The following is a 14,961-nucleotide window of genomic DNA, read 5'->3' on the forward strand; positions in this document are numbered from 1 at the left end:
GAGGTACTAAGATGTTACAGGTTATATTCTCTATCCTTGCTTACATACTGATCGTATTTATGGTTCCCTGCCTTACATACTCAGTACTTTATTCGTACTGACATCCTTTTATTTGTGGACACTGCATGTCGTGCTGCAGGTCCTGATAGACAGGCAGGTGCAACTCCCCCACCACAGTAGGCTGTCCAGTTCAGCGGTGATTGGCGAGATCCCTTCTCCGGACTTGCCTTGGTCTTGGTATGCATTTTTGTTATAGACATTATGGGTATGTCGGGGCCCTGTTCCGGCTATGTTGCAGCACTTATGTTCATTTAGAGGCTCATAGACAAGTGTCGACTCATGTATAGTTTGGTATGTCTTGTCGGCTGGTTTTTGTTATATAGTCTTTCATGGTAGCGTGGTAGCTCATACCTTATATGTAGTTTCTTGATTGTCTAGTCATCCCCTGCTATGTATGTTCATGCCATCAGTTTTTATTGTTGGTTGTCCATGATCCTGGTCTACCATTTATATTGATCTCGTCAGCCCTAAAAGATAATAATGAATGTTAGATGAAATGTACGTTGGTGCTCGGCAAGTATGGACGGGTGCTAGTCATGGCCCTCCAGTTTGGGTCGTGACAGGCAACAAGGCCATACAAGTATCCGTATACATGACCTCTGCCTACAAGCCTCTAAGAGTACATACTTATCATAAAGGTCGGGACAGGGCCCCGACATTCTAAACAATACACGTCTAAATCATACTGACCAACCAAGCAACTTCGGAGCAAATGGAGCGCACCAACATCTTCCGCTGAGTTGATAGCCTACTTGGAAGACTCTCGACCTATCTATCGGGACCTGCATGCGTGAAACTCAGCGTCCCCAAGCAAAAGAGACATTAGTACAAATAATGTACCGAGTATGTAAGGAATAAAAATCAGTAAATGATAGACATGAGAGAAACATGGAGTAAAAGACCCAACATCTAAGTCTGAATAACTTTGTGAACCATGAAATACTTATAGTGTCATGCATATGTGTATGAATGTCATGTCGTGCATAGGTACATGTGTTCATAACATCATCAAGCCTCTAAGGGCATCCCATCATATCATCTCGGCTACTGTGGGCAAAATTATCAACGTATACCAGCAGATCATGTGGTGGTGTGTATATAACTCCATAACCTTTTCCTATATCCCATATACATATAATATATATATATATATATACGCGTATATAAATCCATCTTGTCATGGGTTAATGTACATGTATAAATAAATGCAATGCATGAGAAGTACGTCAATAAAATCTTTCGGAGTGTCATAAGACCATTATGCCTTTGATTAATATCATGAAATAAACTTTATCAACTTACGTATTTTCTGAGACCCATGAACAGATAATAGAATAATATGATACATGGGGAATCAAGAACATAAGCATCTCTAGTATTTCTATGGATAGAGTCATTTATGAAAATTGTGCATTTGCTCATTTCGTTTGTGCCATATAGATCATGCCAAAAGAAAGACGGAATAAGCTTAACATACCTGAGCCGATTCTCTTGACAATCCTTCTAACACACGCCAATCGCGACGAAACACATAACAGCGAGATCAAAATAAGGAATAATCTGTATGATATTCTTGAGGAAGATTACACCGTACTCCCTTCGAATCGCAAATCCCATGTTGCTATAATATTAAGCAATCTCGTTTGAATGAAATGGTGAAGCAACTCACGTTGCTAATGTAATTTTTATCTTTGCTGAAGCCCTTTACCTTAACTTAGATGTAAAGTGTCTTCATTTGTGAATTAGAAAAGGATTTTAAGTCTTGGTGGTGTGGTCCCCACTTGTAAGACTTGGTGTCACATAATCCTCTTAAATGTGGCACCTTTCAACCTAATATAAGAGTCACTTGATTGATACAATTACTGTCACGTTAGAGGGTCTTTGAATTTATCCAAGATTATTATTAATTTCTTAATTAATTTATGAATCCCCCATTGATCAATAATTACCCAATTATTCACATAATTAATAATTATCAAATTACTTAAAATACTACTCAGTTTTTTAATACACTTTGTACACCTTACTATTATGTCCATGTGGTACCTTGTATGGTACTAGTCCATAAATATCGGGTATTATAGTTCGGACCGTATTTTTATCCCAAAATGTCAAACTTCGACGAAACTCATTTTCTTCGATTTGCTTACCCTCTCACCTTCACGAATTTACTCATCACTTATTTGAGATAGCATAATGCTTATAATCTCAAAATAATCTCATTTCTGAACTTATGTCGATTAACTTACGATAAAACTTTAACATACGAAAATGCGGGATGTAACATCCCATTTCCGAGCTTTCATCAATTTACTTATGGCGTACTTTTACATACGAAAATATGGGGTGTAACAGGGTTTTGGAAAGTAGGCTTTGATTTGGGTCTCTATACTAGACCCTTGAAGTGTCAAGGCTGGGGAATAGGTGGCGTGCTGTGGAGACGGGATAGAGGGATTAATGGCAATGGGGGTTACGTGTTGTGTTTGTGGAGTAGTGGGAGTGGCGGTTATGTCAGACGAGAGGGGTTTTACATGGTTTGGGTTGCTGGTGTGTGTATGGTTTGGACCAAAATAATTATTTGTGGAGCTAGGATTGGGCTGGCCCAAAGGTATAGTCGTTTCCATCTAGATGTTAGAGGAGTCGATGTTATTTAGTAAATCAAACATATTGTTATGTGTAATATTATTAGGGATGGGGTTGTCATTTCCACTTACCAAAGCCGTTTGAATGGAAGGTGGTTTAGGGTTAGGTAACTTATCTGAGGCTTGTTTGTGCATCGATCTTCGTGGTGGCGGCATACGTGCATAATTTGACGGTTCACCATTGAGAACCTGTCTGTGCATGGGTAGTTTAGAGGTCAATTTTTGTGGAAAGGTAATTGTTTTCCACTCATGGTCTTTAGTTGGTGGGGATTGTGTTGTAGTGGAATGGACTTGTTAGTTGTTGAGTGATGGATTTATGGGTGCTTTATCTGAAACTGGATGGTGAAGAAGATAGGTGCATTGTTTATTGTTGTGAGCCAAGCGACCACAATTAACACAAAATAAATTAAGGCCTTCGTACAAGATAATTTGTTTATGAGTTCCAATATAAATATGAGATTTTAGTGGCTTATCAAAAGGCACTTCTACACAGATTCTTGCATAACGCCCTCTAGTAGTAGTAGAGGTGCATGCATCAATCTTAAGGAGCTTACCTATCTTGTTGCCCAATTTTTGAAGGATTTCTAAGTCGTAGAATTTTGTGAGTAGTTCAGGCAGACGAATCCAAATTGCAAAGTAAGTGAATTGTGTCGTAGAAGCAAGAAATTTTGGTTCCCATCTTCAAACAGATAAGAAGTGATTTAAAACAAACCACGACCCATCATGTAGAGTATGTAACATATTTTCTTCCTTATGGAACTTGAGTAGAAAAAAGTCAGATCCCAAATCAATTAAGGGAACCTCTTCTGTTGGTTTTTATTGTGCAAATATTTTTTGCTTGAGTAGTTGGTGTCCTACTTTGAGCCCAAACACTAGTAGAGTCGTGTGTTTTATCACTTGAAGACAGTGGAACGAAATTGTCCAGGTCAGAGTTAGTGTCACTTTCATCACTGATATCGATAGTAGTTGTAGCATAATGAGATTGGTGGAGGGCATGAAGAACATGCGATGTGGAGAGTAATTTATGTAGGAAAGAGTTAGTTTGGGAACTTGTAAAGGAGTCATCAAATTGCATAGTACTAATATCAGGCGGTTCATTGATTGGTAGATTGGGTGAGATTCGTTTACTTTCGATGTTATTATTCATTGGAGGCACCAATGGGGAGAAGGTGGATTATTGGAGGTAAAGAGAAGAGAGAGCATTTTTTTGGTTCCTTCCCATATTTGGTTTGTACATCTTTTTTTTGGTTGAAAAAAACTATATTATGTCCAAATTCCTACGGAAAAGAAAAATCCTAAAACTTGAACAATGCAGGTACATTAAGATATGGATTCTGTAAGCGAAAGATGAAACATATATAGAATTATGAAATCAATTGTGCGAAATTTGTTACACTATTGTGCTTATAAAGACTATTATTGCTACTAAGGGGTTCATGGTTGGTTTGGGTTAATTTTTGGTGAGAATCATTTACATCCCCAAGTTTACTCTAAAAATCAAACTCATCCTTCAACTTTGAACAATTGTTATTTCCATCCTTTTATCCTATGCAATGTCTATTTTGCCCTTGATATTTTCAACTCCCCATATATGTAATACTTTTTTATATTATTTAAATAATTTTTAATGCAGATATTTATTCATAAGTAAAAAATATTATATCTTATTAAATAATTTAATTTAAGTTCACTACCATTATAAAATAAAATAATTATATTATGAATTTGTTACAAAATGTATTGCTACTTTATTATTATTATTATTATTATTAAAATTCATATGATGTATGTCAGTGTGTGTGTGATTTTAAGTTCCACTATATTTGTTTTTCTCTATGTGTGTATAAATTTTTGAGTTTTGATTGTTGTTGCTAGATTTAAAAAAAAAAAATTATAATTAAAGTTCATGTAAACTGTAAATAGATATGTTTTGATAAATTTATTACAAATTTACCTCTATTCGCCCATTTTTTTTATTACCTGCATTGTATAATTTACAAACTTTTCACTCTATTTATTTTCAATTTATAAATAGATTGAATTTTGACTGATATTAATTAAATTACTGATATGAGTAAATTATTTATTAAAATTATTTATTTTTACCATTTATTTCACTGTTGAATATCATTAACTTATATGCTTGACTATTATCATTCTTTTTTGTTTCGATTATTTTTTTAATTTATCTATAGGTAAGTTGATAACATAAATTAAAATAAAAAATATCATTATATTAAAGAACAAAAATATGCGATAAAAATTATAAAGCGTAAAATAAGCATTTTAAGAAGTGACATTTGATATGAGGAGTAGAATGATAATTGTTCAAAGTTGAAGGATGAGTTTGATTTTTAAAAGCAAACTTGAGGGATATAAATAATTTTCATCCGCCAAACCAATTATTTTCAGCTTTTTCGTTAGTTTTTTTTTTAATTTTTCAATTTAGTCAATTTTTCTCCAGTAACTCTATGAATTACAAATTCAATCCATTCAATATTGAAAAATTGGACAAATTAATAATCTATTGCACTGTGCTTATGTGAGAATTTATTTTCGAAGTACATGGTAATTATTCCCTCTGATTAAATTTTTTAAAATCAAACAAAACTAATGAACATGTCAGAATTTCAGGTTAGTTTATTTGGCTTTTTTATTTGGCAATTTTCGGTTTTTCTTGAACACCCTACCTGCTATTGCTGAACGCACACCCACGCTCTACCCCCCACCACCTCTCCTCCCCTTCCCTCTCCTCCCTTACACTTACTCCCTATGCTCTTGTTGTTCATGTTGTCCAAGATTTGCGCAATTTCATCGACTAATTGAGCGTATGTTATGTCATTTCTTTTCTGTGTGTTAGCTTAACACAATGATTTGACTACCCATTCTTTGATTTTTCAAAATTAGGGTTCTAATTTTGCGTAATCATTTTCGACTTGTCAGCTTTCTTTGAACTCCTATACTCTTTTCTCTTAATTTCCTCCATTTTAACGTTATTTACAACTATTCCTGAAAAGTTCATCTCTTTTTGCAGCGGAGTCGTTGATTTGTCTAACAACTCAGGCAAAAATAATTTAGCTTTTTTACTGCTGGGCGTTTGGTCAATGTTTGAATTTTTGAGGCAAAGGGAAGAAGAATCCAGTTTAACATTCTTGACTATCTAAACTCTGGAGCTGGAACTGAGGTATTTTCTTTTTATTCCATAATTAGCGGCTCCAAATTAAATAAAATATGGTTGCTTACGCTCCACAATGGGGAAAAAAGGGAATATACTGTCTGAAATAGAGCAGAACATGGATTTGTTATAGCGTGTGACTGTGTGTTTGGTATGACAGATGTCATTTTTCAGGGAAATGTTCCACCACAAAGTCATTTTCTGTTGTTTGGTTGCCGGAATTTTTTTTCTTCAGAGGGAGAAAATGACTTCCCTCACTTATGGGTGGAAGTGTTTTCATTACAACTGTCATTTTAACCGGAAAAACTCCCCCGAAAAAGGAGTGATTATTTTAAGAGTTATCTAAAAATATCAAGGTGCAGGATGCACACATGACATTTATTAATTTTAATTGTATCAATCCAAGGTTCGGTTACGAGCACATGGACTAACAACAGCTATCTTAAAACTTGAACTTCATATTACTTGATCCAACTAACACTTATTATTAATCCTCAAAAACTCAAAAATTTAATCAAAACACTCTTCTAATATTTTTATTAATCTTTAATAGATATTTTTCCTAGAAAATATTTTCCACTCACCAACAACATTTTCCTTGAAAAATGACTTTCGCGTACCAAACACAAACATAATCCATAAGGCTTTGAACTTGGTGGAGTTAATACGATAATTTTAACTGCAAATTGATTTAGCATGCACTTTCAGTTGGTCATGTTGTGATTGTAGTAGTGGAACAAAGAGAATAGTGGATAAGATAATAGTTTCCTTTCCTACGTTCTCTCCCCTACGCTGTTTAGGGAAGTTATTTACATACATGCATGGTTCAGTTGAGTTAAAAACGAAACTTTTTTGTATTTCCTTTCTCTCTTTCTTTCTTTTTTTTTTTTTTTAATTTTTCAGGAACACGTCCAGTCTGAGGGAACTTCCATGTAATGAATAGCTTGTTTCATGCATGCTCGATTACAATCGTAACAAGAACTACACATCTTGCCTTGAAGAGTTCAATTTGTGGAATTCCGGTGCAAGCTTTTGCTCATGCTTGAATTAGAAGTTGATTTTGACTTTTGCTGAATACGAGTTAGCATCTAACAAGTGTAGTGGAGATAGTTCTCTTTCAGAAAGTTTGATCCTACTCCAATAATGAAGGAAGATAATGGCTTCTTTGTTGTTAAGAAAGGAGATCTTGTTGGAGTCTACAGAAACTTGAGTGACTGCCAGACTCAAGTTGGATCCTCGGTAACTGTTTTGGAGGAATTTTAATCTGCAGTTATATGTATATGTGTGTGTATGTATGTTTGTATGTATGTGTGTTTGTGTATATTTATTCCTTTTACCTATCAAACAAATTATAGATGTATGTAAGTATATTGATATGGCGCCACTGTGACCCTTTCCCCTTTTTTGCCTTGATGGCTTGAACTCCCAATCTGTTGGTTGGAAGTGGAGTGCTCTTGCAACTGGATCAACTTCACTTATCAATTTGTAGTCAAGATGTATTGATGCCAATGCTACACGGAATTTACCTTATCTGTTCTTTTCCTCGTGAATATGTTCAGAGGTTGTTGCACCTTGAGAACATCATAAAAGATTGACCATGTTTGTTTGCTACAGCTTCATTTACATTGTTTGACATAAAGCTGGAGCATAATTTCTGTGCATATTTCAACATTTCTTTTAATGCTTTCTTTTTATGATTAATATTATTTATCACAAAAATTAAAAGTATTTGTTTTAGCTTCAGCTTGGTTTTCCCAAATTAATGATACAGTTATAGTAGTATAGGAATTTCTATCAATGTTTATATACCAATGTGCATGAGTTGGCAAATATATCTTGCAGTGTGTTAGTAGTGTGTTAATCAGTTGCCCCCCTGCTTCTGGCAGATATGTGATCCTCCGGTTAGTGTGTATAAAGGCTACTCCATGCCAAAGGACACAGAGGAATATCTTCTATCTTGTGGGCTTAAACATGCACTTTATTCTATCAGAGCTGCAGATCTGACCGAAGGTCTCTTTGGGACTCTAGTACCATGCCCTTTTCAGGTCAGACATTGTACTAATTTGTGTGCAAAAGCTGTCTATTTATCTTTTATGCGTAAGGTATTTCATCTCAAAACTTTTAGACAAAGGCAGACCTTATTCAGAGTACCATTCTCTTTCCAGGATGACACACAAGATTTGCAAAACAAAAATAAAAAGGAAAAAAGGAGATAGTTAAATTTGTCAATCTGATCCAAATTTTGACCTGTGGATCCGATTGTGAGGTTGATGCAAGAAAATAACATGTTTGTTCATTGTGAAAACTACTTGATTACTAAAAACTCTCCTTTCCACTTATGATAGCATTCATACCACCTATCGAAAAGAATCCTAAAATAGAGACAAAACCAAAAGAAAAGATAGAATCCTGATGTATTGATTGCAACACATCTTTGGAAGTAAAACCATGATTCTCTGGCTGATTTTGTCGCATAGAGAAAAAGTTTAACGCTTGCTGTCATTAGCAGAGTTGGTGAAGTCTCACCATGTTGTTTGCATTGGAATACTCTAAATTTAAAACTCAATTTCTGCCTTTATGATACAGAAGGGATGAAGACTTATCTCCTCAGGTCCTCACAGATCCCCTATTTAAGGAAAAGATTACAAATTTTGTGCTGTTCCCGTACTATATGAAGAAATGGTACAGGGAGTAAGTGTGAGCTTCTGTAAATTACATTATACATGGTACACTACGGATACCACAGTGCTATTCTTCTGCATAGCCAATATTATCGAAGATCATCTCTAAATGCAGCTGATTCAATAATTATTTTGTACTCGATATAAGTTAAATTTCGTACTTATTGATGTGAATACTCTTGTTTAGTAGTACTTATGAAGATTGCTGAAAGATGCTTACATCTCTCTAATTTGCTATATTATTTTACTCTCTCCTCTGTATCTATTCTCCCTTTTCTTCTTCCCAGCACTGTTCGTGATAACAAGTCCATATCGAACAAGCTGACTGTAATAGTAAAGTATGTGATGACCATTTACCAGAAATGGCACATCTTTGCCGTTTCCTCTTTTTTCTTTTGAATTGGTCATACAAGTTTATTAGCACTAAATCTTTTGCAGCAGCCATCTTCTTCCAAAGGTGGAGCGTCTGAGCATATGCCAAAGAAGAGGTCACAGGAAGCAATGTGGTCAGAATATACGGTAAGTTAGGACTTTACTAGGTTATTGTAAGTCGGTCGGTGTTTGCAGCAGTTGCTTTTGAAGCATATCTCATTCTTGTACCACAGAGTGAGAGTTAACTTAATGTGCCAACAGTTTTTGGTTATCCAAGGAAGTGAGTACATTCTTTTGTTTGCACCTCTCTGGATATAAAGGCTGATTATAACACTTGGGGTTTGTTTGCTGAATGTTCGTTAAGATGCCATAATCAATGGTCTTACAACTTACACGAGAAATCTACTTATTCAGCTGGAAGGCATTTTCCTTTCCTAAAGTAGATCTGCATTTTCAATTTGAAAATTTCATACTAATCCATTGTGAGTGAACTATCATTGTTTATCTATTATGTCTCGGTAGCTCTTTTTTGTAGACAATGATTATCTAATGAGGTTGAAAGTCTCCCATAAAGCACCTATTGATGAGCTAGATGTATTTAAACGGAATAGTAGTAATTTGTTAATAGGTTTCTGCAGCTGGTGTAGTAATATCTCGATATAGCAGTAGCAGTAGTAATTTGTCTACTGGTCTCCACAACTGTTGTATTTGTGTGAACAAACATAAAAATAGGTCATGCTGGTTGCTTACAAAAAAAATTAAAAATAAAAGTAGTGGTGTTTCAATAAAATAAAATTAGGTCATGCTGGGTGGCTTATAAGATAAGTAGCTTGTCATCAAATTTTTGCAGCTGTTGTTATCTTTGTTTTTTCTTTATCTTAATGAACTCGTGTAAGGTATTGAACTTTATAAGATTGAACTTCACTACAAAGAGCCACATCCTAGTAAATGTAGCTAGAGATCTGAAAATACTGTTTCTAGCAAAAGGTGTCTTTTCTCGTTATAGCAACAAGTTATTTAGATGAGAAACATCAATAACATAGAATGAAGAATAAACAAGAGATATTAATGTCCTTCTTGTTAAGAAATTTTTTCTCCCACATAAAATTGACAAACATTTCTGTCCACTGGTTTAATAGCATTGTGGAGATCTGAAATTACATGTGACCTGTCTGTCAAGTATTTTCATTAGATGACTGGATGATCCCAGTTTACCACGCCTGTGCTTTGACAAAACAGAAAAATGGTGAAAATGAAAACAATTTATATATATATATATATATATATATATATATATATGAAAATGTTTTATACATCTTTTGATGTTCTTTTATTTCTTTCTGACTTGAACTTTCCCCCTTGATTGACTAACATTTTCAAGGGCACCCTCAAATATGGATAAAAAGTTTCCTATTAGTGAAAAAGATAATTAAGAGCTATTGTCCTGAATTTTCAGGAGTGCAGGCTAGGTTTAATGACTAGATGGGAAACCTTTTTCCTCAAAACAAATACTTAGGATGAATTTTCGGGAGTGCTGAATAGTTTTAATGAACTAGATGGATAACCATTGTCTTTTTAATTAGTGTTCTTATCTTAGGCGAATCTTTTCGCGAAGTTTGCATTAAGCACTAGAGAGGAACTGTTACCACCTATTGGTTGATAGAGAACATATTTAGATTGTATAAATGTTATAATTTGATGAATTCTGACATCTTTTTGTATGTGAAGTACATAGAGTTGCGATTGTCAAACTGTATACTTTCAATGGTATTTTATTGCTGTACTGCATTCTACTACCTGGCTCTTGGAGAGGTATATTACGTAAATTTTGGCTCAAAGTAGTTTCATTAGTACTTACTGATGAAAAAAGTACTACTGACATACATTTCTTACAAAAAAGAAATACTAATTTCTTGTTTTCCTACCCTGCATAACGTGTATGGCTTGCCACAGTACTGGAATCTATCTTGTTTATTGGCATGTTTATTTGCAGGATGCTGTTGGATCAGCAGTTATTTCAAATGATTCCCTAAGAAAGCATATCAAGTTAGATCTTCCTAAGGGTGACCAAGCTCTATCATCTGGTGTGAGTGGCTGTTAAGATGATAGCTAATTGTAAAACATAAATGCTTTCAGTATATCTAATTGACAAAATAAATTGTCTTTATACTTAATGGGAAGTCGGTGAAGCTAATAATCTTAATTTAACGAATTTATGATGAATTTGCGGCCAACTATCAGGTCGATCTCCTATAAATTTTCTTGATGGTTTATGGTGTTGGGATGGAAAGAACCTGATCCTGGTTATTCTCAGCAGCGATCTTGCACTCTTGAATTTGATGGTTCTTCGAAAGGTAATCCGGGACAAGCTGGTGCGGGAGCTGTGGTACGAGCTGATGATGGAAGTTTGGTAATAATTACTTTTCTTGGATTTGTATTTCCTTTTACTTATTTTCGGCGCACTTATACAACTTTCCGATTAATAGATTTGTAGGCTGCGTGAAGGTTTAGGAATAGCAACAACCAGTGTTGCTGAATATCGAGGCTTTATCTTGGGTTTGAAATATGCACATAGCAAAGGGTTTACAAGTATTCGTGCTCAGGGTGACTCCAAACTTGTTTGTATGCAGGTCCGTTGCCCATAGTATTTGTTTATTCTTGTATTTTGACTTCTTATTTCTTGATATCTACTTTCTCGTTTGTGTCTCTGCACAATCAAACATGTATTTGGAATTGTAGGTCAAGCAAAGTTTTCTTTCTTCTTTCAACTTCAGCTATATGAATGGGATCCTTATATGCATATTTTTAAGGTCAAGGAGGGCCTCTAAGGGTGTGGCCTATTGGTCAATGAAGAGAATTGAAAACCAGGTCTCAGGTTCAAATCCCAGCGGATGAAAAAACACTAGGTGATTTCTTCTCATATATCCAAGCTTTGGTGGACAGAATTACCGGGTACCTCTGTGCTGGTGGGAGGTAGCAGGTACCGTATGGAATTAGTCGATGTGCGTGCAAGTTAGCCCAGACACCACGGTTAATTGAAAAAAGGTCAAGGAAGTCTGACAATTTTTTTGAGCCGTGGACCCATTTGTCAAGTCACTTCAATGTAGTTCTTTTGTTTCAATAGGATAGAGCTTTTATAATGTAAATAAATGACCCTTCTAGCATAAGGTAGTAATGATTAACTTGCGATCCAACTAAAGATTCTCAGTTGAAAAAGAGCGAAAGTTTGGTAAGTTTGGTAATGGGTGAATGAATCAGGTCTCCGTCATCAGTGTTCAGTTTTACCTAGTGCAAGACGACCTGGTTTGAGTATCTCAACGCAATGGGGAATCTTAACAGATGTTCCTAGACAAATAGTGGCTGCATGTTTTAGTGACAATGCCATTGATCTAGAGTTTACAGTAAGTTGGCTGAGTTGGACAAACCCCGAAAAGAGTGATTCCTTTTGCTGCTGGGTAAAGATAGAGGGAAAATGTAGAAGCTGGCAAATAGTTCTTGTCCATTCAAGAAGATTCTCTTAGTGGGAAAAATAGTCAACATACATTTGTTTTCTCTATGAACTCTTTAAAGTCTTTGACGAGCTTAGTTGTATCTCCGAGATGTTTTATTATAGCTTCTAAAGTTGGTCTTTTGACAAGGTGGTTTGCATTGGTGTCATCAGAGTTTATTTTATAGTTTGGTTTCTTATTTTATTCTTTGCTTTTATCTGCTTGGTTTTGATTCATTAAAGTGTATATCCTTCCGAACAGATCCAGGGTCTGTGGAAGGTTAAAAATCAAAACATCTCTACGCTTTTTCAGCAGGCAAAACAACTGAAGGATAGGTTTCTTTCTTTCCGCATCATTCATGTTCTTCGGGTAACCTAAAAAATCTTCTCTACCCCTTTATTCTTGGTTTATATGATTGTCTCACTTTATCAATCACAAGCTTATTATATAATAGCACCAAATTCGGATTAGAGCCCTCATTATGGTTTGGTCAATTACCTTGTTCTTACTTTGGTATTTTGGAGATGTAAAATTTCAACTCTCTTTTTGTTAGGAATCAAACTGTGATGCAGATCAGCAGGCGAACTTGGCTGTTGGACTTCCTGGTTAGAGTTTACATTTCTTTGCAGGCTTGGACTTGGTAATATCTGAGTGGTCATCAATGTTATATCTAACTTCCATCTTTTAATGCAGACGGTCATATTCAGGAGGAGATAGAGAAATGACAATGGGGCAGTCGAAGATGACTCAAAGGTGGTTCTGATGAGGATCTTTACGTGCTAACCACTGAGGTCTAGTGCTTGGCAGCATTCTGATTATTTAAGGTCATAATTTCCTATTTTGCCAGTACTACGTCTAACCTTAAAATGGGTTGCACGGTTAAGCAGGGGATTATGATAGCAGTTAGGAATTATGTAAATTTTTGCTGGATGTGGCTCAAAACAGGCACCAACAGCAAATGTTACTATCTGCTTTGAGTTCTAGCCGATGAGCACAAGATGTTTGCCTGAAACTCAAAGACCACCGAGGGAAATGATTGATACGAATCATATCGAGTCTCTTGTCCTTTCTGTAGCAGAACACTGGGCATACTACCCCTTCATTCCTCACTTATGCATTGCTATGACACGATGATTAATTTAAGTTTGTATTAGTATCGCAATATGCCTGTGACAAAAAAATTCGTGCATGTGAAAATCAAGTCAGGAAAAACCGTGTAACAAATTGGACAATGAATGTCGCAAGCTGTAGAATTTGTCTCAGGTTGAGAAGGTATCTATCGGTTCGTCTCTATTAATTGTTGATCCAATGGCTTGATAGCTTGATCTTGATTTTAATTACTTTAAAATCAAGGGCTTGAAGCTTGATCTAGCTGTACTGATACACTGTCTCTTTCCTTCTTGTGCCGAGGGTCTACGGGAAACAGCCTCTCTACTCCTCCGGAGTAGGGGTAAGGCTTGCGTACACACTACCCTCCCCAGTCCCTACCTGGGTTATTGCTGGCTTGAAGCTTGATCTTGAATTAGATTACAACCTTAAATGTGACTTTGATTTATTCATCACGAACACTTTGATGACCGTCATGAACAGTAGTTATGGATCAAAAGCCATGAACAAGTAATTTTGATTTGGAATGCCTTGATATTTGATGTATTGTCGTTCTTAATCCTTGTATACTTAAAACTTGTATGGAAATGTTTTTTTCGATATATGGAAATGCTTCAACACTTGAAACTTGTATGGAAATGAGTATTGAAACTTGTATGGGAATGAGTGTTGAAACTTGTATGGAAATGTTTCATTGCTTGCAACTTGTAGAATCCTTCTACTAGTGGGGTTTGGTATAAAGATGCAAGAGAGCCATAAAAATCAAGAACTTTAAGGGTGTGTTTGGTATAACGGAAAATGTTTCTTGATTTTTATGGCTCTCTTGCATCTTTATAATGATCCATTTGGCTTATGGAGGAGTTTTATTTATAGTTGTGGATAAACGGAGTTATGTGAGTTCCTCATTTGAAAACTGGCTAAATTAATTATCTTAATAAAATTAGATTTTTACTTAAATTCATCTAGTTGTGTTTAAATAATTAAGCTAATTATATTGGCGATGGTATTAATCTGAGATAATAATTTATTATGTCTTGAATTTAAAATATAGTCTAAATTTCATGAGTTTCAATACAATAACAACAACGATCCAATGAAATCCCACTAGTGGGGTCTGGGGAGTATAGTGTGTACGCAGACCTTACCCTTATCCCGAGGGGTAGAAAGACTATTTTCGAAAGACCCTCGGCACAAAAAAACGAGAAGGGACAATAAATTGAGAACACAACATTAACCACTAGCAGTTTAAGATAAAAATCCGATCACACTAGCCTCACATAATTAAGACCCTACCCTATAACCCTAATACTCGTCCTCCACAGCTTCCTATCAAGGGTCATGTCCTCGAAAATCTAAAGTCGTGTCATTTCCTGTCTGATCACCTCTTCCCAATAATTCTTAGGCCCCCTACCTCTTCTCATGCCTTCCAGGACCAC

The 14,961-nt window shown here is 35.5% G+C and overlaps 1 protein-coding gene across 11 annotated transcripts; it reads left to right on the forward strand.

Moving 5' to 3' along the window:
- Positions 1–5,365: 5,365 nt before the first annotated feature.
- Positions 5,366–13,690, forward strand: LOC107808198 (uncharacterized). Of its 11 annotated transcripts, none has more exons than XR_012702187.1 (12): positions 5,382–5,530; positions 5,737–5,886; positions 6,781–7,116; positions 7,764–7,922; positions 8,997–9,077; positions 10,924–11,016; positions 11,248–11,340; positions 11,417–11,560; positions 12,680–12,787; positions 12,972–13,023; positions 13,112–13,209; positions 13,306–13,690. XR_012702187.1 is itself a non-coding variant. In XM_075237046.1 (11 exons), the coding sequence occupies exons 3-11, from the start codon at positions 7,021–7,023 to the stop codon at positions 13,141–13,143; spliced, it is 855 nt and encodes a 284-aa protein (XP_075093147.1). In that variant the 5' UTR covers positions 5,380–5,530; positions 5,737–5,886; positions 6,781–7,020; the 3' UTR covers positions 13,144–13,690. The 11 variants fall into 11 exon arrangements, 9 of the variants coding, with proteins under 9 accessions (XP_016488207.2, XP_075093147.1, XP_016488180.2 ...); XR_001653089.2 differs by having other exon boundaries at positions 11,245–11,340; positions 13,306–13,510; XM_075237046.1 differs by having other exon boundaries at positions 5,380–5,530; positions 9,000–9,077; positions 13,112–13,690.
- The last annotated feature ends 1,271 nt before the right edge of the window (positions 13,691–14,961 follow it).

The sequence above is a fragment of the Nicotiana tabacum genome, chromosome 18, assembly GCF_000715075.1.
Source record: "Nicotiana tabacum cultivar K326 chromosome 18, ASM71507v2, whole genome shotgun sequence".
NCBI classification, from domain to species: domain Eukaryota; kingdom Viridiplantae; phylum Streptophyta; class Magnoliopsida; order Solanales; family Solanaceae; genus Nicotiana; species Nicotiana tabacum.